This window comes from Ziziphus jujuba, chromosome 2 (assembly GCF_031755915.1).
Source record: "Ziziphus jujuba cultivar Dongzao chromosome 2, ASM3175591v1".
NCBI classification, from domain to species: Eukaryota; Viridiplantae; Streptophyta; class Magnoliopsida; order Rosales; family Rhamnaceae; genus Ziziphus; species Ziziphus jujuba.
Window position 1 is genome coordinate 32,553,941 of NC_083380.1, and position 26,913 is coordinate 32,580,853.

Genomic DNA, 26,913 nt, shown 5'->3' on the forward strand with positions numbered 1-26,913 from the left:
CACGCGTTTTATTTCATATATCAGTGAGAAATACATATATATATATATATATATATATATGTAGTGAAAGAATATTGCAATACCCAAATTTAGATAAAATAAATAAATAAATTATAGCTTACTATTTTCTTTATGGAAAAAAAATGCTCTTTTTTTTTTTTTTTTTTAATTTCCGTGCTGTCTTGTGTGATGGCTGCCACTGTAGGTTCAAATCGAGCAACTTTTTTTGGTTTTAGCTAAGGAACGTGTTATAAAATCAAAACCCAGTCAAAAATCGAGCAACTACGAAATGGAATAGAGGGGTAAATATAAAACATACATGAAAACCAAAGCCAAACGCAATACAGTAAAATGGATCAAAATTCCATACGACTTTTCGTTTAAGGTCTAGATTAAAATTACCACTTCTTGCTTATTGTATAGACTACGGATTAAGTGGAGAAAAAGAAAAAAAATATATATCAAGGTTAAGTTCTATTTTCGTGCTTCCAATGTTGCAAAAAAACAAAGGCCCTCCAATTTTTATGTGGATATTATAGTCTAAAAAACTTTTTTATGTGGATATTTATTTTGGATTTTTTTTTTTTTTTGGTAATAGGATATTTATTTTCGATTTGATTTTAATGTGGACATTTATTTTTATTTTTTTAATTGAAAGTGCAAATTTTTAATTTTGATATTTTAATCTAATTTTAATTTTGATTTAAATTTTGACCAAATAAAAACAATTTAACAAAAATAGCGGGTCATTTATCAAATTTGGAGCAATATAATGTGTCTAAAATATAAGAAAGTTCTTTAAAAAATATATATATATATGACAGATTTAAGAAAGTTCTTTAATATATATATATATATATACACACACAAACATTTATAAAATAAAATAAAACTAGTTAACTTCATCCACTTTGTAGACACACATAAATACCATAGTGAATGGTACATGTAGTCTAGATTTCCTAAGTACTCGAAATCGGAAATTTTGAAGGCCACTCAAAGAACATTAATAATAAAAAAATTTCTTTTTTTTTTTTTTAATAACAGAAGAAAGAAAGAAAGAAAGAATAAACGTTGCCACCTTTTTATGTCCACTTAAACATAAAATTATCCACTTTGATTGGATAACATGTTGAATTATAAAGGATTTTTGTTCTAAAATTAATCTGAAATACTTTACACCCTTATTTTATTTTATTTTTTTATAAATTTTCTGTGATAATTTATTTTTTAATAGTTAAGTAATTTGATTCTGAATATTTTTATTAATATTATTTGAATAATTCAGAGATGGGCACGTGGATAACAAAAATGGCTTTCTGACTTTTCCATGACAAATATCGATGGAAAGAGGCGTCTACCTAAACACTACTCCATCTTTTCCTTTCATACTAACACTGCCGGATCCATTATCTTCTTTCTTATTGCCAAAAATAAGTCACCCTTATGACGCTTAGATTATTATATTAAAAAATGAAAGGAAAAATAAGGAAAAAAACAAAAAGGAGCAATTATACCATTCTATACAATAGTCATAGATTGCAACCAGTGTCATAGATAGGAACCAGAGTCATAGAAGGAAGGAGCAAGTGATGCAAATGGCTTTTCCTATCTAAAAAACAAATAAAAAAAAAAAAGAAAACAATAAAAAAAAGAGAAAAAAAAAAAAAAAACTCTTTTTGACGATTCTGAAAATTGTGAAGGAATTTTTTGAATTTAGGAAAATGGTGGAATTTAGATCGAAATGGAAAGTGAAAGCGATCGTGGTGATAATAATTACATCGGTGCTGTTTCCGTGCGTTTCTGCCTCGACTTACATGGTTGGTAAAGAGACCGGCTGGAACCTCATATCCAATCTCCACGACTGGGCTGCAGCGAACCCTTTCACCGCCGGCGACTTCTTAGGTACTATTCGCTCTCCATTTCTTGCAATTCATTTTCTGTGAAGTCTGCACTGCCTAGTTTATCATTTTTTGACAATAGTTACTGCATCATCATCAGCATAAAAATAGTTGATGTTGAATGTCAGAATTGATTGAAAAACCAGAACATCTAGCCAATCTTGTAAGCTTATAAAAAGGGTCTAGCTCTCCCATATTTATATCCATCTCAATCTCATTCATTCTAGAAAGGAATATTGAATAAAACTCCAAGAGAGAGTTTAAAATTTCACAGAGAACTTCGGAAAACTCCAGAAGAGAGTTTGACAGTCGGCAGCAATTCACAAGAGAGAGAATTTTTTGTTCGTATTAAAGTCTATACCAGGTGAAAATACTCGACGAGACGAGAAACATCAGGTTTGAGGGAGAACAGCGGAGCATCGCACCAGCTCCCACGTGCCCATGACAGATTGAAGATGACCCACGCAATCTGCCACGTCATTTCTCCTGTACTTTTTGGAAATTTCAAATAGACCCTTAATCCAGAATTTTGGGAAATTTCATTTTTACCCCAAAATGTTTTGTAATCAGATTTTAACCCTGAAGATTAAGTCCACCACTTTCGGCCGTTCTCGACTCTTCGGTCGACTCCTTTTTGCCAAAATCAGCTTTTTTTTTTTTTTTTTTTTTTTCTTTTTTCTTAAATCAAGCCATTGTAAAACAAAATGTCAATTCAGCTTCTTTTTTTTTTTTTTGTTCTTTTCTTTTTTTTTTTTTTTTTTAATATCAAACTTTTGTTCCAGCTAGCATAACCAGTTTGCTTGGAAAAAAAGAATCAAATTGGTTATTAACTGCTCGAATTGGTTACAAATATAATAATAATAATAATAAAAGGACTGTTTGTTGTATTCTGGCAGTGTTCTTGTACAACCAGTCGGCCAACGATGTATTGGAAGTGCAGCACTTGGATTACCTTAACTGTAACGCCTCGCACCCGATCCGTACGTACAACAGCGGAAAGACGGTGGTCAAACTGACTCAACCGGGACCCATGTACTTCATATGCAGCAGAGGAGATCACTGTAAAAGGGGCCTCAGACTCCACATCCAAGTAAAATCTCAGCTCTCCTACGACAGCATCAATGGCATTACTACTCCTACTACTATAAGCCCTTCGTCTTCCCCTACCACTTCCCCACCAAGCGATGCGACCAGTGCACATCCTCGTTATGGAGCTGGAGAGGTGGGGAAAAGCTTGCACGTCGGGTATGTCCTGGTGATCATAGTCCTGGTGATGCTGGTTTTATGTTGTCCAATAGTTTCCTTCTAATGCATACCCTTTTTCCTCACTTTTTGATCAAGCGCAATTAAGCATTTTTCGTTTGAAATAGACCATATGGCTCTCTCCGTTTCTCTGTATATATGAGTATGTTCAGGTAATGTATAATAAATTGTCAACTAAACGAGATTTATAGACAAGTATGATGTAGATATAAAGGATTTTCATAAATTTAAGATATAGATCGACGGACAATCCATTATGAATTAAAGAATGCAGAATTTATTTATCATGTTTTGGTACCAAAATACAGATTTGAGTCAAATTCATATTATCATTCAAAGTTTACCTTAACTCTGAAGAATATTGAAATCAAACATCCAGATTATGTTTCATTCGTACACGTTCAAGTTTTTGGTCTTTTAGTCATATGAAATGGTAAGTTTGACTTGGATTTGAGGTTGTTATATGTTGCTAGACTAGGTTAACTTAGTTGACATTTTTCAATGTTTTAATAGATTTTAAACCAATCAGAAAAAGTCAACTCTTTCTAATCTCTTTTTTTTTTTTTTGGCTGAAAGAAACAGTTTTATAACCAACAAAGCCACGGAAAAACATCTGCAGAGGAGAAGGCTAAGTGCCACTCTCCTGGCTAACATAAAAGAAGAAAGAGCTGGGAAGAGAATTTAAGTGTAAAACACCATACATATCATTTTTAACTGCCCAGCTGCTAACAAAATGAGCAAGGAAGTTTTTTTCCCTAGGGATCCAGACTACGTGAGCTTCCTGAAATTCTCTTTTCAGCTGAACAATTTCTGATACAACTCCTTCGGCTGCCCAGTGACTTTTGAAGTTGTCCGGGTAGTTGATACTATTAACTATGTTTCTGGCATCTGATTCACAACAGACATAGTTCCATCCTTTTTCTTTTGCTAATTTCATCCCCTGTAACACGTCAAAAGCTTCAGCTACTTCCGGAGTGTCCGAGCAGCATGTGACTGCTTTGATTACAAGTATTTCCTTCTGCTTGTTCCTTGCTAAAATGCCAATCATACTTGCACCACTCTTAACTGCCGCGTCTGTGTTTATTCTGATACAATGTGGAGGTGGGTTCCTCCAGGCAGAATCTTTGAGTCTCAAAGCAGAGACTTCCACTGATTTCTTAAGCGCTATGTTCCTTGTCTCTTCGAACCTGATTCTCAGCCGATTCATTGTGCATTCCAAGGAAAAGGTTGCATTATCAAAAATAGCTTTGTTCCTAATCCACCAAATTTGCTCCAGCACGAGAGTTGCATATATGAAAAAATCTTCCTTGTCGTTTCTATGTACTGGAAGAATTCCTTTAGGATCAGATAGCAATGTCAGTTTCTCCATTAAGGATTTATCTTCAAAGGAGTCCCATTTGATGCTCCAGGAAGTGGCAAACCAGATGGCTCGTGCTGTCTGGCAGTGGAAAAAGAGGTGGTTATCCGACTCAACGCAACCGCAACCATGAATACAGTTGCTTCTCTCAATAACAAAATTTCGTTCCAAGAGATTTGAAGTTGTAGGGAGTCCCTTGTTTGCCAGCTTCCATAAGAAGAACTTGATTTTTTCATGTATATTTGCTGTCCAAACATGCTTCCACCAAGGAGTAGTTTGTTCTTCATTCCAGAACTCCATAATATAAGCAGACTTCACTGAGAAACCACCAGAAGAGTTGCCACTCCATATAAGCTTGTCCTCAATACATCCGATTGAGCATGGAATTTTGCGAATGTTTCTTATGGTGTCTCTGTCGAATAACCTTTGTAGTCTCTCCTCATTCCACCTACCATCCGAGTGCTTAAGAGTGTTGACCATACTCACCTCCCTACTGATCTCACATTTGGCTAACTCTGGTAACTCTTATCAAAAAACGAAGCGATATCAATCAATACTAGTTGATATTTTTTATGTTCAAGAGAAAAGTTATCAAATTTTAACAAACTTTTAGTCTTTAATTTTGGGTTTTCTTTTTATAATTTTTTTAAAATTAACCTGTTAGAAAGTAATTAAGCACAAACATAAATGTAGTTAAGATATGTTATCATTAATAATATGATTCAATCAATATACAAATAAACTCCAAAATTAGCATATAGCACACATGCGATAGTTTCTTCATTTTGTTTTCCTAATTCGTAGGAGAATCTTTTAAGGTTAGACAATGCTGGCAAACTTCAATAAATAATCAACTTAATTTTCTGTTTTTGCTAAATATATATATATATATATATATATAGTTTTAAAGACCTCCCCAAAATCCATGATTTTGAAATTTGCATGTATAATAAAATTTCCCAAACCACTTTTGATTGATAGTTAAGATGGACCTTAGCATATATACAGCAGTTGCAATATCATTTTCTGACATCAAATATACTTTATTTATCAAAAGACATCTTCCATCAAAATATATATATATATATATATAAAATATGAGATACAAACCAACAGAACAGAGTGAAAATTAATTATACAAAGACAACATTGGGGAGCTGTACTTGCATATTAAAATCACAGTAACCACACACTCATCGATCATTTCTCTCTCTTTTATCTCCAACATCCTCTCTCTCTCTCCATAGGTATGTATATATATGTTATAATTATTCATATTGCAAATGCTAATTACAATTATCAAAAAATGCTAATACCATTACAAAACCATCAAATGCACCAAAAACTCATATGAAAATATAGCTTCAAAATACCATTCACAATAGAGAGTAGAAGAACACAATCAGATAGACAAATCTATCTCATTTTTACTTCCTATATATAAAGCCAAAGTAAAACATATCAATATTAAACCCATATAAAAAAAAAGTAAAAATAAAAATAAAAAAGGCTAAAAGATTAATTTTCAAATACCTCGACTGACCATTTCTTCAAGGACCTCGATTGACCATTTCCATGAAACGCTGATTGGATTCTTGCCTCTGCAACCTCACATCCTATTTTAACTTTTGGATGAACTCCTCTGCTCTCTGATACAGCTCTTCTTGGCTCATTGACTTGTCCCTTATCATTGTCACCCTGTTGGTGAAGGTCTCTGTTGGATTTTTGGACAAAAAACACAGCAAAACGAAAGGAAAGAAAAGAAGCTTTTTCTGGTGCGAAAAACTTGCTTCATTCATTTCTGGACAAAAATATATAAACATAAGCTTACAACAGTAAATCACCTACTTTTCACCTACTATTGCAATAATCATACCACCAAAAGACAAGTCATATTTTGGTTACCTAATACAACAGTGTTTTACCAAAAAGCTGAATATAAAGTAACTAAACATCAAAAAGGAACTAAGACACCAACAAAAGTGTTATTACACTAACACTCCTCCTTGACACTTTTGCTGGAAACACTAAGATCATTTCTTAATGTTTCAAACATTTTTCTTGGCAAGGCTTTTGTCAAAATATCAGCAAGCTGGACCTCAGACTTGCAATGAACCAGCTTCAATCTACCATTTCTTTCAGCTTATAAACTTTGTCTTCCTTTCCTTGAATAACAAAGCTTTCAGGTTGTTCAACATACACTTCTTTTTGCAAATAACCATTTAGAAATGCAAATTTCACATCTAACTGGTAAACTTTCCAACCTTCTTTAGCAGCAAGAGCTAGTAGAAATTTGATTGTCTCATGCCTTGCAACTGGTGCAAACGTATCTCCACAATCAATACCTGATTGCTGCACATAATTCTCTTCTACCAATCTTGTTTTATGCTTGTTTATAGTACCATCTACATTGAGCTTGGTCCTAAAGACCCACTTCACTTCAATTTCCTTTTTGCCTTGAGGTTTTTTCACCAATTCCCAAGTCTTGTTTTTGTTTATAGTGCTGATTTTAGTTTCCATGGCTTCTCTTTGTGTCTCAAACTAATTTGCATCATAGAAAGTAATTGGATCACACAATGCTAGATGGCGTCTCTCATATACATCTGTTAAGGATCTTATACCTCAGACATCGGCCAGGGGTCTTGTACCTCGGACATCAGTCACGGGTCTTTTACCTCGGACACCGGTCAATGGTCTTCTACCTCCGACATCGGTCAGGGGTCTTTTACCATGGACATCGGTCAAGGATCTTTTACCTCGGACATCGGTCAACGATCTTCTACCTCGGACATCGGTCAGGGATCTTTTACGTCAAACATCGGCCAGGGGTCTTGTACCTCGGATATCGGTCACGGATCTTTTACCTCGGACATCGGTCAACGGTCTTCTACCTCGGACATCGGACAAAGGTCTTATACCTCGGACATTGGTCATGGATCTTTTACCTCAGATATCGGACAAAGGTCTTCTGCCTCGGACATCGGACAGAGGTCTTGTACCTCGGACATTGGATAGAGGTCTTGTACCTCGGACATCGGTCAGGGATCTTTTACCTCAGATATCGGACAAAGGTCTTATACCTTGGACATCGATCAAGGATCTTTTACCTCGGACATCAGACAAAGTTCTTGTATCTCGGATGCATCAGTGAAGGGTCTTGTATCTCGGATGCATCAGTGAAGGTCTTGTATCTCGAATGCATGTCTCATATATATCGGACAGGGGTCTTATACTTCGGATGCCTCTGTCATATACATCGGACAAGGATCTTGTACCTCGGATTCCAATGACATTTTCATCATTTGAATTAGCCTCCTCCTTAATTTCATCATGTTCTTGGATAAAATTCTCTTCTAAGGTTTGAACTTCATTCTTTTCTTATTCCATTCTAATTCAAAGCTTTTATTTTTCATTCCAACATTTAGAATTTCGCTTCCATGTTGATCATATATTGTGCAAGACTTATCTTGAAAATTCAGAAAATATTCATTTTCAAGCATTTGTCCCACACTCAACAAACTTTGATTAATTTCAGGTACATATAACACATTTGAAATGAGTTTAGTACTTGTTGAAGTTTTCACAGCCACATCTCCTTTGCCTTGAACTTGAATAAAGTCTCCATTTTCAATTTGGACTTGGGAAACAAAGCTTCTATCTAAGCACTTAAAGAGATCAGCATCATGTGTTATGTGTTGAGTACAACCACTATCCACCAACCAAGCTTCTTTGCTACCATTTTCTGCATAACATTTAGCAAAAAACAGCCTTTCCTCACTTTGCCATGCTTCATCAGCAACTTGTACTTGGTGTGCTTGTTGTATTGGCTCTCCTTTGTTTTTGCCAACTTTTTCAACATGTCCAAGTTGTTTTCACACTCTACATTGAACATTAGGCCTAAACCAGCAATATTTTTCAGAATGGTTGTCCTTTTTGCAATGAGAGCACATCACAAACTTCTTTCTTTCACCCTTTCTGTTTGTACCAACACCATCTCGTCCTTTGTCATTACTTCCTCCACCTTGCTGCTTCCTTTGGTTATTGTTTGCTGGAGACTCGCCTTTTTGTAGTGCTAGAAAAGCACTTTCTGAAGCCTCTTCTTGTCTTATAGATCTTTTTTGTTCAGTTGTTTGTAAAGCGTTAACAAGCTCTGACAAAGAAATCTAATTCAAGTCTCTTGACTCCTACAAGGATGAAATCTTTGATTCGAACTTCTCTGGTAAGCTGACCAGCACTTTCTCCACAACTCTTCTGTCACTCAGCTCCTCTCCAAGAATTCTAATTTGGTTTACTACCTTCATTAATCTGTCAATGAAGTCTTTTACCAATTCAGAATCCTTCATTCTTAAAGTTTCGAACTCTCTCCTTAAGTTCAATACCTGCATTTGTCTTGTTCTTGCACTTCCCTGGAACTTTTCTTTCAGCTTGTTCCAGACCTCTTTGGCTGTAGTGCAAGCCATAATTTTGGTGAACATCACATCTGAAACACCAGCATGTAAAGCAGATAAAGCGTTAAATGTTTTTGCAACCTCCTCACTATGTTGCTTTATTTGTGCAATAGTGGGATTTGCCGTCAAAGGGGGAGGATTTCTATTGATCTCTACAACTTCCCACAAGTCAAAAGCTTGAAGGTAAGCTTTCATTTTTATAGACCACATGGCATAATTTTCTCCAGAAAATATAGGAGGTTATGGAGCAGAAAAATGAGTTGAAGCCAGTTAAAAAAATGAAGGAAAGGTAGAAGGAAGGTTTCTGTATTTTTTGCTATTTCACTCACAGCCCCACTAAGATCATTAGATCTCTGATACCATTTGTTGGATTTTGGGACAAAAAACACAGCAAAATGAAAGGAAAGAAAGGAAGCTTTTTCTGGTGTGAAAAACTTGCTTCATTCATTTCTGGACAAAAATATATAAACATAAGCTTACAACAGTAAATCACCTACTTTTCACCTACTATTGCAGTAATCATACTACCAAAAGACAAGTCATACTTTGGTTACCTAATACAACAGTGTTTTACGAAAAAGCTGAATATAAAGTAACTAAATATCAAAAAGGAACTAAGACACCAACAAAAGTGTCATTACACTAACAGTCTCCGACTTCTTCAGCTCCCCGCGAGCCCAAGCAGCCGGATTTTCCACCTCCGATTTGATTCCGACCACCCAGGGAGGCACATCCCACGTGTCGCTCTTCTTCAACTGCCAACCCTTTAGCTTGTTCTCTTTTTCAATAACGGTTTTCCAAGTTGCTTTGAGCGTGTCATCGAATTCGTCCTCCTCGGGCTTCTTGGTCAGCATCTCGCCGGAATCTATCATTGGGTTTTCTCCAGTGTCCGTTTCTGGTAATAGGTCGTCGACGAAAGTCGAAATATCAATAAGATCAGATGGAGTAATCGAAATGGGCTCCTCTGTAGAAACTGAAATAGAGTGTTTTGTTAATATATATATATATATATATATATATATGAAAATACATGTGGAAAACTGATAAAAAATTAAATAAAATTACATAAAAATAATTAATATATATTAAAATCTATAGATGTGTGTAATTGATTTGTTTTTTTAAAATTGATCGAGGTCTGTATGGTATTACAGTATTTTTACGATGTTTTCATCCAGTATAACAGTTTTCTGATGAACGTCTTTCAGAATACAATGATTGCAAGATTTTGAACACAACATCCCTAAAACCTTTCTTGTAAACTTTTATATACCTTCAATTTACCACCGTTGCTATGTTCTCTATAATTTTTCAAAAGAATGTTTTTAAGTACGTTTAAGCTTTAAACTCTCACCAAAAAAGTTGTTTCCTCGTAAAACTCTCTTCTACTATTTTCAAAATATTATTTTATGTATTTATTAAAATAAATATTATTTTATCAAAACTCAACCAACCGAAGAAGATCCAAAATGCAAATCCTTTACACATGTGGGCCTGGGCCCAAACTTTAACATGTTTTTCTTGAACTTCTTCTTCTTGTTGTGAAATATGCAAGTTGTTCCAATTGATTTGATCGTTTTGAACCTTGCTGTGCTCTGACTGGATTAGCTGTTTCTTAACCTTGGAAGATGAAGAAGAAAAGAGATTCTTCTGGTTTGGGTGTTGTAAAGAAGAAGCAGCAATGGTGATGATGATGAAGTTGAGGAATATATAGATATACAGAGGAGATAAACAGCTTCCAAATGAGATCCAGAGGTGAGGAACAGTGGAAAGAGTGGGATTTACTACGCATGGAATTACAGCGACCTTCAACAATGTCACAGTTGAAACCATCCCAACCATCACCGGCAACATCTTTACTGCCCAGATTGCCGTCTGCAATCTGTTTGTCTGAAGTAAATCTACCATGGTTTTGTGAGTTTTTTTCAGGTACCAATTTTTTGTATCAATTTTTCCACATGTATTTACAAGCTCATCAATTTTTTGTGTAATTTTTTATTTTTGTATCAATTTTTCCACATGTATTTACATATATATATTTATATAATTTTTCCAACAGTTTTTTTATTCTCTAACACCATGTAATCCAATCCATCATATGAATATCAAAACAAGCAACAGTTTGGCAAAAAGGCCTAGTAACAAAGCCTCAAGGAAATTGTGATGTTGCAAATTTTAGGAAGCTAAAGTTAAGGAGATTCCATTGGTGAGACTTGGCAAGAATCAGGTAGAAGAAAGAAAAGTTGTAAATTTTCTTATCCTTTTTATTTTCCCTATACTTGCTCTACATAACAAAAAGAGGACACATAGGGAAAAAGAAAGGACATGCAGAACACTGATAAAAATGGAACGGCATTTAGAAATACCAATCAGAAAAGTTTTAAGAAAACTGACCAGTGATGAAGCAGTTCCAACTGCAAAAAGCTTGGTCCCATTACACTGCATGAACAAAAATTCCAGATACTATAACATGTGATAAGGATCATATTCGATCCCATGTATATCTTAGGAAAAATTGGCAAAAGATTAGACAAGCTCATCAGTCCACCAGTCATCAGGAAGAAACATACCTGGAATGCATTATCAGGGCAGTTATGGAAGAATTTAGCAACGACCTATTTATTCTGTAAAATTTGTACAAGTAAACTAATATTATTAAACACATTAGTTGTTCAAATTGTTAATGAAAAAACTCCGTATTATGGTTATGTTTCATCTATTCCCTCTGCATGCTGGAGGAAAGCACGTTATAGTTTTTTTCTACTCTGCACACAGGAGTAAAAGTATATAAAATTATGAAAAGAAGCATATAAAATTATAAGACACGTGAAGTATATAGTTCATACAACATATTTATACAGATTTTTCTTCTCGCATATATCTTTGCGTGTTTTCCATGTGAAGTAAAATGATAAAAACCATGACATGCAATTCTTTCTTCTGAAATGGGGTTGTAGTTGTAGACCAACATTTTATCGGATGTAAAATAATAAAGTGTTATTGTTAGCTTAAAAAGTTGCATTAGGATGTTCAAGTAAGCTACTTGAGGTTCCCTAATCTTTCAACTACTTCTGTAACTCCGTTCTGCTTCTTCTTCTTCTCCGCTGTGTCTCTCTCCAATTAATTGTTTCAAGCAGGTTCTTGCTATGAAAATTAATTATATACGTTACAGCTTATCTGTCCTAGGAAGGAAGGCGTGGCTAGGCCTAAGGCCTATCTTAAGGCGTGAGACTGAGTGGTAACTCCCACCTCTGAAAGAAGAAAAGTTACCCACATTTTGCCAATAAATGCACTTGGCTCGCTAGGCCTCATGATATATGCATAATAGCCCCTTTTCACATTCTCTTACAGAACTTGGTTTTAATTTACAACAAGTTTAGAATATTATAATTTAAAAAAAAAAAAAAAAAAAAAAAAAGAGGAAAAAAACCAGAAATATGTTTAAGCACCATGCATTTCCACATGTGTTATCAAGCTTTAACAAGAATCAAGGGCAGAACCAGGATTTTCACGCAGTGTCGACAAATATAAAAAAATAATAATAATAAAACAAAATATAATCTAAAAGAATTTTGTTATATTATATGCAATAATCTCAATAATTATAATCACCTTTGTGTGTGTTTTCAGGGTGAAGAAAGAGATTATTATTGCAGTGTTTTACATGAGGCTGGCATGAACACTACCAAGGTCGTATACAGGGCATGCATGAAAGATGAAATAATATCCTAACACCTTTGCTATACAGAGGAATAATTATTAATGGGAGTTAAAAAAAAAAAAATAGTTATTGTTATGTTTGGTTGCTATATTAAGTTAGATTTAGTGTTTAGTCTTTAATTTTAAGATTTTCTTCTCTCTTTTTTTTTTTATTTTTTTTTTAATACCCAAATTTATTCCATATAGCAAAAGTGCGTGTTAGAAAACACATGTGAATGTTAAGAAAGAATATGACATTTAGAATAAAGGAATATTCGTCATTTAATTTTAGAATTAGAAATTAACGTCAACGCTAAGAAACAAAGAAATTAAGGTCAACACCCCAATATTTGATCCAGTAAGCTTATTGCAAGTTTACGTTGGGCCGGGATCTGTATCAGACTCTAGCACATTTGTTTTAGTTTTGAGTTGGCATTGAAAGATAGGTCACTCCTTGTGAAAGCCCAATTACGAGAAATATAGCTCAAAAGTGCCATCCTGAATCCCTGATAATTATATTAAACTTCAAAAAAAAAAAAAAAAAATCATTTAGTAGGAGCCTAAAAGGCCAAGTATTACTTTTATCTATTCTAAGACAAAGTTTGAAAAACTCAACGACATAGAAAAAAAATAATAATAATAAATCCATACAGGGGTTCAACAGGGATGTAAAGTTTCTTCCGTTAAAGTACAAAACATCATTCCAAATTACAAAAAATGTTTCAACAGTTTGACATTTCTGTAGCACAATCCTTATAACATCCCGAAAGCGTAGGAGGAAAATTCATAAGGGAAAAGAAAAATGCGAATCAACAACATAAACAAAATCAAAAAGGGAAAAAAAAAAATAACAAAAATAAGACAGCTGAGTTGAGTAATTAGCAGTATAAATAGTCGGAGAAAAGAAAAAGTCTATATGTCCTAGCAGCACCCAAACCTCCCTTGAATCCCCGATACATCAATCTACCTACTCATGCAACATCTTATAGTGGGGCAGACCAACTTCACTTTTATAAGATAAAAAGAATCAAATTAAGAAATGCATCCATTCTCCCACTGGATTCCTATCCAACGTGCATAGTCCACCCACCTGCATACAAAGTTGTAAGACATAGTTATAAGATGTGCATCACCAAGGAGAAAAACAAAATTCTTTAGAATGAAAAAAGGTTCAGAAGAAAGGGGGGGAAAAAAATTGCTTACAATAATGAACCCAAGAATGTGTTGCCCGTCCTAACAGCAAAGCATATTGCACTTACCATAAGCTTGTCTTGGTGTAGTAAGGGTTCCACTATCCGTTGTTCAATAATTCCAACCAAGAATTGGTACCTGTCAGAAACTTCAAGATGTCCACCATTAGTAAGCGCCTTGTCCATCTTGGTTAAAAATGAGCAAAGAAAAATGCCAAAGGGATCAGACCTGTAACTAAAATATATGTTCCAAACTTTCATTTAGAAAAGAAGTTAAGGTAGGAAATGTTACCATGTAATCCAATCCATCATATGAATATCAAAACAAACAATAGTTTCCCAAAAATGTATAGTCACAAAGCCCCAAGACAACTGTGATATTGCAAATTTTAGGAACAAATGTGTCTTGATGTTTGCACTTTGCGCTAAATTTAAAGAGATTCCATTGGTCAGACTTGGTAAAAATCAGGTAGAAGAAAGAAAAGGCTGTAAATTTTCTTGTCCCTTTTATTTTTCTGTACTTGCTCCACATAACAAAAAGTGGACACGTAAAGAAAAAGAAATGACAAGCAAAACACTCTGCCGATAATAATGGAACAGTATTTCGAAATACCAATCAGAAAAGTTATATGAAAACTAACCAGTGAGGAAGCAGTTCCAACTGCAAAAAGCTTGGTCCCACTACGCTGCATGAAGAAAAATCAAGATATTATAAACATGTGATTCATTTAACTTCAATTATGATAAAATACAAGCAGGTCAGCAAAAATCTTCTTACCACTATCGCACTAGTCCTTTGAAGTAGTGAATACGATGTTCCAGAGAGAGCAATTTTGTGGATAGAATTTAAGGATCATATTAGTAACCCATATTCTAATATGGGCAAAAGATTAGACAAGTTCATCAGTCCACCAATCAGGAAGAAACATAACCGGGAATGCATTATGAGGGCAGTTATGGAATGAAACTTTAAAAATAGAAAAGGGGTATTTTGCGCCCCAATGTAGGAATAAATGTCTCTATCTACTGTTCATTCTTTAAGAAAGTACATTTATATTACAGTCCTAGGATTCAAATATTAATTGATAAAATAATAAAATGTATAAAAGGAAGCATCCTGGAAGTTGCCTGGGAAGATATGGATAAGAGTTACAGGTAAGTAATTAAGTAATTGTGCACGTAGGCTGTTCTAGATAGTTTCTATTCGGCTTTGCCTTTTATTGTTGGTATTCTTATTTGGGCTTTTTTCATATCTTGGTACCACGAATGCATACAAGATTTTCTACTGGAGAGGGAGAAAATTTTGGATGCGTACCAAGTAAAATGATACCACTTCCAATGATTTGTTGATATGTGTTAAAAAATCATCACATCATAAGTCAAATCATCATTTAAAACATTGAAAATGAAGAAAGAGAATGTAAATATTGAAATATTAAAATGGTGCGAGAGGATATAAATATTGAAGCATTATAATATTATTTTTTAACACATGTCAACAATTATCAGCTGAGCTGGCACCATGCACCCAAGATTTTCTCGTTGGGAGGGGGTTGGTGGGAATATACGGTTATGATAGTGAAAGCCCATTGCCATGGTGGGCTGCCACTCTGGACTCAGTTAGGCTTACAGTTATATTTTCAGTCCCTGAATTTTCAATTATATATACATCACTCCCCATATTTTCTGAAAAATCTTCACAAAGACCCTGTAACAATCAATTTAAATTCAACATAAAGTGGATATATTCAAATTTGGTTTTTTTAAAAAAGTAAAGCATGTGCTAAGATCGTGTTATATAACTCTTAATTAAAAAGAAAAGTTTAATCAAGCGTGCTTAATTGATTTTTTTTTTTTTTTCCAATTTGAAGTAACCATATTAAATCATGAAACACTAATTTCAATAGCATTATGATTATTGCCATGATAAGGCAAAGAAATAAATAAAATACAAAGAGAATTGCAAAAACTGCAAATAAAAAAGAAAAAGGAAGCAAAGACACAGAAATATGGAAAACTATATGCTAAAGACTGGGTGCATTAATGAAATGTAATAATTGGGTACTTATTAGAAGAAGAAAGAAATAAACTGAAAAACTCAAATCTTGGAGCTTGGAAGTCGCACTCAAAAGCCAACCCATTGTTTTTTCTTTGCAGGGCAGGCTTCAACCCAAATCAATCAAATTGATAAATGGTTTACAGCTTGCAGGGGTCCTGTATATGCTGGAAATGGAAGTAAAAATTTCTTCTAAAATTATATTTTATATATAATTGGACAGTAAAATTGTTTTACATATAATTACGCGTTTGATATCATATGGATGCACCTGTTTTATGATAAAATTGATTTCTTTCATTTTATTTCCTCTTATGTTTGCCAATATATACCTTCTTGTTTTCAATTTTAATATGGTTTTGTTAATAATATTTACTCAAATATTTTGTGGTAATATTAACTCAAATATTGTCATGATCTGTAGCTACTGGATTGCTGTGCCTGTCTTGATAGTAGATCATGTTTGATATATATATATATATATATATATATATATATATTTATACACTTCGATTTTATTTTATTTTTTAATTTTAAAAATGATGTATAATAAATCCTATAAAATCTTAGCAGTGAACAGAAAAACAAAACATTATAAAAAAATAATTGAAGAAAAAGAACAAGACTATGGATGTGAATATTGTTATAGGAATTGAGAATGCGGAATACTATTTATTGGCATAAAAGTTGAAAGACTTTATTATCCATGTGATATAATGATTTTAGCCAACACAATTAATAATAATGGGTTTATTTATTTTTCATTTAAAAACATTTTATTGTTAATAATAATTGTTTTTTATTTTTTGTTTGATTAGGGTGTCTAACAGTATTTTAGAAAGTAGACTCTCATACTCATAAGTGTAATTTTTACTTAAGGAGGTTTCATAATTCTTAAAAGGCAAATGGAGTGTTTTGATACAAATCATTTGTATCTCTAGCATTACTCATTTCCTTTTAAATTATATAATTTTATTTAATCATTTTAACTTTAAAAGTTAATTATTTTCGTTTATATTTTTTTAAACAAATCCTTATATATAGTAGCCGAAATTAAATTCAGTAGTAGGGTTAAAACCAAAAAAAAAAAAAAAAGGTTGAAGAGATAGTGACAAAACAAGAGTTTTTAGTTTTAAATTAGGTTATTATAGATGAATCTATAAACATTGAGTTCTAGTTTATTAGGAACATGATGGACTATTTAATTTATATATTCAATTTATATACTAATGAATATTTTATATATTAAAGTATTCTTTTGATAAAAAAAAAGAAAAAAATGTTAACATAGGCAAAATGTTCCCCAACGTGTGGTAGGTGTCGTTGTGTGATCATCATCTAATAGCATATGATGAGGAACGGCACCCTGCTGATGGTAATATGGTGTTATTTGAAGTGGTTCCAAATGGTAATATATTAGGGGTAACCAAAAAAAAAAAAAAAATACTGTTGGACGAGAAAATCTTCAGTGCATCGGTGATACCAGCTCATTTGATGCCATTTTTAATGTATTGTTGACATATAGTAAAAAAAACCCTATTATTATTTTTTATATTTTATATTTTCTCTATCCATATTTAATATTTTAATATTTAATATTTTAAATGATGATGAAAAATAATAATAGAAATTTTTTTTTATTACGTATCAACAATACATTGAAAATGATACAAAATGAGTTAGTACCACCAATATACCGATACACCGAAGAAACCTGTTGTTGTTGTGGAGACTGGCGCATAAAATCTTATAAGTGTCGTGAAACAGTGCTAACTTTTGCCCGCCAGTCAAAGCACACCACTTATTAGAAAAACTTGGTTTGGCCCAACGTGATTTGCACGTGTATTGATGTGTATACAAAAACCGCAATAAAATAAAAATAAATAAAATAATCACTTTTATGAATTCGAGAAGATAGAGATAAAGAACAAAGCGAGTCTATGAGATTCATTGAACCTTGACGAAGCTCAAAAGAGAAAAAACTAAATGGAATAAAAAAACTATTATCAATTAAAGATGGAAAGGGCGAATCTATGAGATTCATTGAACCTGGACAAATCTCAAAAGAGCAAAAAATAAATGGGATAAAAAAATTATTATCAATTATATATGGAAAGGGGTAGTGCCAAAATTCAAACCGCGCACAGAAAAAAGCTATCTTTTTCCTTTTTTGCCCATCGGGTGTTTGGGCAGGAGGAATTCTTCAGTGCACACTGTGTATCACGTCAACAATACACATTGAATTTTTGATATTTGGATAAAAAAATTTTATACATATATAACATCTATTTTATTTAAAAAATAAAAATAATTTTAATATAATATCTTTAACGCTGTTAATTTACATTCCATTTCGTCAAGAGATTTTATATTTTCTTTTCCCTTTTTTCCTTTATTAAGCTTTCTCTTTCATTTTATTTTCTTTTCTATTTAACCTTAATGAAGTAGATCATGTATTAATTCTTGTTAATTTTTTATGTTCTAATAAAGTATTCTATTATTAAAAATTCAGTGTGTATTGTTGACATGGTACATATTGTGCACTGAAAAATTTTTCGTTTGAGTAGTGATAAAATCAGTAAAAATCTAAAATTATAAGGAAGTGAAATTTATTTTTGTTTAAATAATTTTTAAGAGAAGAAATTTGTAGATTTTAATAAAAAATAAATCTCATAATATAGAAAACTGAAAGGGAAAGCTTATTCTACTAAAGATGTATTATTTTAAAATTTTTTGAAAAACTGATTTTATTTATTTTTTTAAATACAATTTTATCTTTTAATTTTAATATATAAATTTATTTAATTATTTATAAGTTCTATTTTTTTTTCTGTAATTAACTAAATACTATAAAAAAAATTTCAAAAAAACTCATTTTTAGAAAATCAAATTCTATAAAACTGATTATTGAGAATCAGTTTCTTTCAATACTTTACCTTTTACCAAAAACTCCACCAGAAGTTGTGAATCATAACAAAATCCATTTGAGCTGCATAAGAAAGAAGAAGATAATGAAGAAGATCCAGATGAAGATGTAGATGTAGTTGATGATGAACATTACGAATTGGTTTCTAAATACTGCCTCGGAATCACGCCAGAGAATCACCTTAGAAAAAAAAGGGGGAAAGTAAAAAAAAAAAGACAAAAGAAGGAACATACTAAGAAAAAAAAATTTTTTTAAGTGATGGTTTTTTGAAAAATATCACCAAAAAAAGCCGATTATTATAAACATTTTTAGTAATGCTTTTTAAAAAAAAAATTGTTAAAAACCTATACATAGAAAAGCGTGGCTTTTTTTTTTTTTTTTTTTGCAATGATTTTTCAGAAACCTTCGTTAAAAATCTATGTATTTTTTTTATTTTTGATTTTTTTATTATTATTTTTTAGTTCTTGCTGTAAAAAAATGCTTCATTTTTTTCCCCATAAAAATCCAAATCGATCTCTATAAAAGAGGCTTTGAAATTTGTTTCTGTTGAATTCAAAGGAATCAACAATCAAAATAAAAATTAAAAATTAAAAAAAATAAGAGAAACAATGCGGATTGAGAAGATGAGTGAGAGAAGAGAAAACAGAGAGAAAGTTGGAAATCTGAGAAGAGAAAAGGAGTCAGCTGTGGGTAAATTAAAGAATGGAATAGGTCGTGACTATTTCCAGGTAAATTCTCACTTTTATTTATTTATTTAATTTTATATCTATTTGTTAATATTATGGATTTTTATTATAAATTATCTATTTTGAAAATGATAGTTATAATAATTGATATAAAACAATCTATGATTATTTTTTTTTTCCTCATCATCTTGTTATGATCGCATTTTATGGAAGGAAAATTGTCAATTTCCATGTCTTGCTTTCCTTCCTCACATACTTCAAATCCTTTGATTATTTCCTTTGCATTTTCTTTTTATACTGATATTAAACAAGGAAGATCTAACACAAGCGTTTTATTTTATATATTATTGAGAAATATATATATATATATATATATATATATATATATATATATATGTAGTAGTGAAAGAATATTGCAATACCAAAATTTAGGTAAAATAAATAAATAAATTATAGCTTATTATTTTTTTCATGGAAAAAGAAAGTTAGTGTTTTTTAGTACCTAGACAAACATTAAACGGTCAGCGTTAACTGCTTTTTTATAAATTTTGTTAGCATATGAGATGTTATCTAAAAACATCATAATTAGATATGCTTAGATAGCAATTTTTTTCACTTTTTAAAATACGAAATGTTATCTAAAAACATCATGATTAAATATGCCTAGATAGTATCTTTTTTCACTTTTTAAAACAATGTTAGAAAGTATGCCATATAATGTATAATTCCTACCACTACCGCTTCACCTTCTCTGCTAGCTTGCCGATGCATTACCTTTCTTCCGTGTATCAGGACTTTAGTGGTTAATGCTGTGCCGTGATGCTTTTTCAATCTTTTATTATATAATAACAGATTGAAAAATTTGTGGACAATTTTACACCTGCATAAGCTGGTTAGATGGACTTCCTTACGCTAAAATTTAATTTTAAAAATTCACATTTATCTGATGCCATGGATGGGCAAAATCACAAGTCCAAAAAATTATTAAACCATCAAGAAAGAAGGTCGGTATTTGGACCACTTTAGGGTGGGTTTGATGAAAAGCCTGCACAATGGAAAAACGTAAATACAAATTCAATAAATTTATTAGTAGAAAAACATCTTATTAGAGAAACCAATTTATTTTGTCTTAAACATTCTAAATACTTTTCTACCGTTCATTATATTTAAAATTTATCAAATGAAAAAAAAAATGATAGGAGATGGTTAGATATTCAAATAAATTAGATAAAATATTTTAAATTTGATATTAATATTTATCATTAGAAAGGATATTACCAATGTTAAAATTTAAAAATGTCAATAATAAAATAACCTTTCCTTATTGGAAATGTTTTTAGAAGAAAGAATAAACGTTTTTTTTTGCTAACAGAAGAAAGAAAGAATAAACATACACGTTGCCACCTTTTTATGTCCACTTAAACATAAAATTATCCATTTTGATTGGATAACATGTTAAATTATAAAGGATTTTTGTTATAAAATTAATCTGAAATACTTTACACCCTTATTTTATTTTATTTTTTTATAAATTTTCTATGATAATTTATTTTTTAATAGTTAAGTAATTTGATTCTGAATATTTTTATTAATATTATTTGAATAATTCAGAGATGGGGCACGTGGAGTAACAAAAATGGCTTTCTGACTTTCCCATGACAAATATAGCGGGAACGAGGCATCTAGTTAGACACTAACCCATCTTTTTCCTTTCATACTAACACTCGCCACATCCATTATCTTCTTTCTTATTACAAAAAATAAAAAGAGGGACATCAACTTGTTATGCTTATGATGGTTGGGAAGAGCAAGGAAAATATTATTCAATTCTATTAAAACATGAGAGGAAGAAAAAGACAAAAAACCAAAAAGAGCAATTGAACCATTCTATACAATAGAAATAGATAGGAACCAGAGTCATAGAAGGAAGGAGCAAGTAATACAAATGCTTTTTCCTATCTAAAAAAAAAAAAAAAACACAAAAAAAAAACTTTTTTTGACGATTCTGAAAATTGTGAAGGAATTTTTTGGATTTAGGAAAATGGTGGAATTTAGATCGAAATGGAAAGTGAAAGCGATCCTGGTGATAATAATTACATCGGTGCTGTTTCCGTGCGTTTCTGCCTCGACTTACATGGTTGGTAAAGAGACCGGCTGGAACCTCATATCCAATCTTCACGTAGCGAACCCTTTCACCTTCGGCGACTTTTTAGGTACTATTGACACTGCTTTTTGGCTCTCCATTTCTTGCAATTCATTTTCTGTGAAGTCTGCACTGCCTAGTTTATCATTGTTGACAATAGTTACTGCATCATCATCAGCATAAAAATTAATAGTTAATATTGGATGTCAGAATTGATTGAAAAACCAGAACATATAGCCAATCTTGTAAGGTTATAAAAAGGGTCTAGTTCTCCCATATTTATATCCATCTCAATCTCATTCATTCTAGAGAGGAGTATTGAATAAAACTCCAAGAGAGAGTTTAAGATTTCACAGAGAACTTCAGCAAACTCCAGGAGAGAGTTTGACAGTCGGCAGCAATTCACAAAAGAGAATTTTTTTGTATTAAAATTTATGGATAGCAGGAAAATACTCGACGAGACGAGAAACATCATGTTTGCCGGAGAACAGCGGAGCATCGCACGAGCTCCCACGTGCCCATGAAACAGTACTTTCCCCAGTTGCTGTCCGCTCGTGCCATCCGGAGGGTGAAGATGACCCACGCAGTCTGCATGTCATTTCTGCTCCTGTACTTTTTGGAAATTTCAAATAGACCCTGTAATCCAGAATTTTGCAGAATTTCATTTTTACCCCCAAAATTTCTGGTAATCAGATTTTAACCCTGAATATTAAGTCCACCATGTTTTGGCACCTTTTTTTTTTTTGGGTTAATCAAACTTTTGTTGCAGCTAGCATTACGAATTTGCTTGGAAAGAAAGAATCAAATTGGTTATTAACTGCTCGAATTGGTTTTGGTTCATTGAAATTTACAAATATAATAATAATAATACTAATAATAATATAAAAGATTGTTTGTTGTATTCTGGCAGTGTTCTTGTACAACCAGTCGGCCAACGATGTATTGGAAGTGCAGCACTTGGATTACCTTAACTGTAACGCCGCGCAGCCGATCCGTACGTACAACAGCGGAAAGACGGTGATCAAACTGACTCAACCAGGACCCATGTACTTCATATGCAGCAGAGGAGATCACTGTAAAAGGGGCCTCAGACTCCAGATCGAAGTACAACCTCAGCTCTCTTACGACAACATCAATGGCATTACGACTCCTACTACTATAAGCCTCTCCTCTTCCCCTGCCACTTCCCCACCAAGCGATGCGACCAGTGCACATCCTCGTTATGGAGCTGGAGAGGTGGGGAAAAGCTTGTACCTCGGGTATGTCCTGGTGATCATAGTCCTGGTGATGCTGGTCTTATGTTGTCCAACGGTTTCCTTCTAATGCATACCCTTTTTCCTCACTTTTTGATCAAGCGCAATTAAGCTTTTTTCGTTTGAAATAGACCATATGGCTCTCTCCGTTTCTCTGTATATATGAGTATGGTCAGGTAATGTACAAGAAATTGCCAACTAAACAAGATGTACAGACAAGTATGGTGTAGATATAAGGGATTTTCATAAATTTAAGATACAGATCGATGGACAATACCATTATGAATTAAAGAATGCAGAATTTATTTATCATGTTTTGGTACTAAAATACAGATTTGAGTCAAATTCATATTATAATTGAAAGTTTTACCTGAATTCTGAAGAATATTGAAATTAAACATCCAGATTATGTTTCTTTCGTACACGTTCAAGTTTTTGGTCTTTTAGTCATATAAAATGGTAAGTTTGACTTGGATTTGAGGTTGTTATATGTTGCCATGCTAGGTTAATTTAGTTGACATTTTTCAACGTTTTAATAGATTTTTAAACCTATCAGAAAAAGTCAACTCTTTCTAATCTCACATTTGGCTAACTCCGGTAACTCATCAAAAAACGAAGCGATATCAATCAATACTAGTTGATATTTTTTATGTTCAAGAGAAAAGTTATCAAATTTTAACAAACTTTTAGTCTTTAATTTTGGGTTTTCTTTTTCTAATTTTTTTTAACTTAACCTGTTAGAAAGTAATTAAGCACAAACATAAATATAGTTAAGATATGTTATCATTAATAATATGATTCAATCAATATACAAATAAACTCCAAAATTAGCATATAGCCTACATGCGATAGTTTCTTCATTTTGTTTTCCTAATTCGTAGGAGAATCTTTTAAGGTTAGACAATGCTGCCAAACTTCAATAAATAATCAACTTAATTTTCTGTTTTTGCTAAATATATATATAGTTTTAAAGACCTCCAAAATCCATGATTTTGAAATTTGCATGTATAATAAAATTTCCCAAACCACTTTTGATTGATAGTTAATATGGACCTTAGCATATACACAGCAGTTGCAATATCATTTTCTGACATCAAATATACTTTATTTATCAAAAGACATCTTCCATCAAAATATATATATATATATATCCAGCAAAAAATATATATATATATATATATATATACATATCTAACATATGAGATGCAAACCAACATAACAGAGAGTGAAAATTAATTATACAAAGACAACATGGGGAGCTGTACTTGCATATTAAAATCACAGCAACCACACACTCATCGATCATTTCTATCTCTTTTATCTCCAACATCCTCTCTCTCTCCATAGGTATGTATATATATGTTATAATTATTCATATTGCAAATGCTAATTACAATTATCAAAAAATGCTAATACCATTACAAAACCATCAAATGCACCATAAACTCATGAAAATATAGCTTCAAAATACCATTCACAATAGAGAGTAGAAGAACACAGTCAGACAGATAGACAAATCTATCTCATTTTCACTTCCTAAAATATAGAGCCAAAGTAAAACCATATCAATATTAAACCCATTTAAAAAAAAAAAAAAAAGTAAAAATAAAAATAAAAAAGGCTAAAAGATTAATTTTCAAATACCTCGATTGACCATTTCTTCAAAGATCTCGATTGACCATTTCCATGAAACGCTGATTGGCTTCTTGCCTCTGCAACCTCATATCCTGTTTTAACTTTTTGATGAACGCCTCTGCTCTCTCATACAGCTCTTCTTGGCTCATCGACTTGTCCCTTATCATCGTCACCCTGTCGGTGAAGGTCTCCGATTTCTTCAGCTCCCCGCTAGCCCGAGCCGCCGGATTTTCCACCTCCGGTTTGATTCCGACCACCCGGGGAGGCACATCCCACCTGTCGCTCTTCTTCAGCTGCCGACCCTTTGGCTTGCTCTCTTTTTCAGTAACGGCATTCCAAGTTGCTTCGAGCTTGTCATCGAATTCATCCTCCTCCTCGGGCTTCTCGGTCGTAATCTCGCCGGAATCTATCATTAGGTTTTCTGCAGTGTCCGTTTCCGGTAATAGGTCGTCGGCGAAAGTCGAAATATCAATAGGATCAGATGGAGTAATCGAAGTGGGTTCCTCTGTAGAAACTGAAACAGAGTGTTTTTCTTGATCTTCTTCTTCTTCTTCTTGTGAAATATGGAAGCTGTTCCAATTGATTTGATCGTTTTGAACCTTGCTTTGCTCTGACTGGATTAGCTGTTTCTTAACCTTGGAAGACGAAGAAGATGAAGAAGAAAAGAGATTCTTCTGGCTTGGGTGTTGGAAAGAAGAAGCAGCCATGGTGATGATGATGAAGTTGAGGAATATATAGATATACAGAGGAAATAAACAGCTTCCACATGAGATCCAGAGGTGAGGAACAGTGGAAAGAGTGGGATTCACGACGCATGGAATTACAGCGACCTTCAACAATGTCACAGTTGAAACCATCCCAACCATCACCAGCAACATCTTTACTGCCCAGATTGCCGTCTGCAATCTGTTTGTTTCAAAAAATCCACCATGGTTTTGTGAGTTTTTTACCGTTTGGAGAAAGAAATAGACACCGAGAAAAAAAGTCGAGATATGAAGAAGAAAGTTTAGGACTTGAACTAACAGATTTGGTTGATTAATATGGAACTTTTTAAATTGAGAATTTGAGAAAGAAAAAGAGACCCATAATAGCACTTAAAACTGGCATTAACAAACAGGGACTCCGAGAAAATCTAAAAAACAGAGCAGATTATAAATCCTGCTATTTTTACAAAGTAATTTAATGTTAAATTAGCATTAAAAAAGTATGCTAATTTGAATACCTAAAAGAATCTCTGCTAGTACATCAAAATCTACAGCAGAGATGAAAAGTACAATAAATTTGGAAGTGAAACTAGTTTTGGAAACTGTATTTGTTGAGAGTGAAAGGAGAAAACAAACACAGAAAAAGGATGAATTTTTTAGACTCAAAAAAAAAAAAAAAAAAAAGTGAAAAAGATTGGAAGCCAAATTTGCAGGGAGATTTTACATGATCTTCCAATCCAAGAATGGGACTGAGGAGCTTTAGAAAACTTGAAAGAGAAAAGACTCTTAAAATGGCTTTTAACTCCAAAGAACTTACGCTACAGGCCAAGGAAGGACCACATTGAAGGAAGGGCTTAAATACAAACCCAAAAAATACTACTTACTGCAATATATCCAACATTTTTGGTAATATGCAATATATCCAACATTGATCAAATACTGGCCGTCCATTGCTTCAGATTTGTTGGTATTTTTTTATTAAGGTAAAAGTGGGATTAGTTAAAAACCAAAACCTAATCTCCATTAGTGGCCTGGCCTGGCCTGTTAACCTCAGAAGACTCTGACTCTGTTTCAATAATACCTCTCAATTTTGAACCCCTTTAATAAACATAGAACAAAATAAAGTACATTTATCACTATTCATTATGAATATTTTTATTAAAATTCATTATTTGTTTATCTCTCGAGGTAATATTTACTTTTAAGAAATATGTAATTATACATCATTATGTTACATACAATATGTGGTTTGTTTTCTTTTTCTTTTTTTCTTTTAATTTTAATTTTAATTTTTTAATTGTTATCTATATGAGAATAATGCTTATTTCGATAAAGATGATGTGTAAAATATAGTACAAATGCATGTGGAAAGCTAGGCAAATATGCAAGCAAGTTGCAATATAGAAATACAATTACCAAACCAAAAAAAAAAAAAAAAAATTGGTATATAGAATCAATTTCATCGACTACTAAAATTTTGTACAATTTACATAGAAAAGGTTATATTACATGAGATATAGTTTAGATTTCATAATTTTCTTTAATTTCTTTCCACAAAAAGCAGTATTCCCATATTAATTAACACTTGTCACTAACGTTAACAAATAGATAAAAATAAATAAATCCTATAGAAAAAAATATGATAGAAGGTT

General features: G+C 32.5%; 3 protein-coding genes across 7 annotated transcripts in view; 1 reads left to right on the forward strand and 2 right to left on the reverse strand.

The window, feature by feature from the left end:
• LOC107419553 (rRNA-processing protein fcf2) overlaps positions 1-26,913 on the reverse strand; it is a 76,798-nt gene that overhangs the window by 34,184 nt on the left and 15,701 nt on the right. The window lies entirely within an intron of this gene.
• LOC132799127 (mavicyanin-like) lies at positions 1,399-23,234 on the forward strand. Of its 4 annotated transcripts, none has more exons than XM_016028294.4 (2): positions 1,399-1,905; positions 22,580-23,234. In XM_016028294.4, the coding sequence occupies exons 1-2, from the start codon at positions 1,725-1,727 to the stop codon at positions 22,990-22,992; spliced, it is 594 nt and encodes a 197-aa protein (XP_015883780.4). In that variant the 5' UTR covers positions 1,399-1,724; the 3' UTR covers positions 22,993-23,234. The 4 variants fall into 4 exon arrangements, 3 of the variants coding, with proteins under 3 accessions (XP_015883780.4, XP_048329312.2, XP_015883781.3); XM_048473355.2 differs by lacking the exon at positions 22,580-23,234 and adding an exon at positions 2,798-3,401 and having other exon boundaries at positions 1,401-1,905; XM_016028295.4 differs by lacking the exon at positions 1,399-1,905 and adding an exon at positions 21,350-21,739.
• On the reverse strand, positions 22,937-26,114 carry LOC112491557 (uncharacterized). The gene is made up of 2 exons (XM_048473353.2): positions 24,567-26,114; positions 22,937-23,076 (listed from the first exon to the last, which is right to left on the reverse strand). Exon 1 carries the CDS (start codon positions 25,433-25,435, stop codon positions 24,584-24,586), a length of 852 nt encoding a protein of 283 aa, XP_048329310.2. The 5' UTR covers positions 25,436-26,114; the 3' UTR covers positions 22,937-23,076; positions 24,567-24,583.

What these genes read in the sequence shown, in the direction of transcription:
- LOC132799127 (XM_016028294.4), top strand. Translation starts at nt 1,725, where the DNA reads ATGGTGGAATTTAGATCGAAATGGAAAGTGAAAGCGATCGTGGTGATA. An exon ending in CACCGCCGGCGACTTCTTAG is followed by an intron (nt 1,906 to 22,579) that starts GTACTATTCGCT and finishes GTATTCTGGCAG; the next exon opens with TGTTCTTGTACAACCAGTCG.
- LOC112491557 (XM_048473353.2), bottom strand. Translation starts at nt 25,435, where the DNA reads ATGTTGCTGGTGATGGTTGGGATGGTTTCAACTGTGACATTGTTGAAG.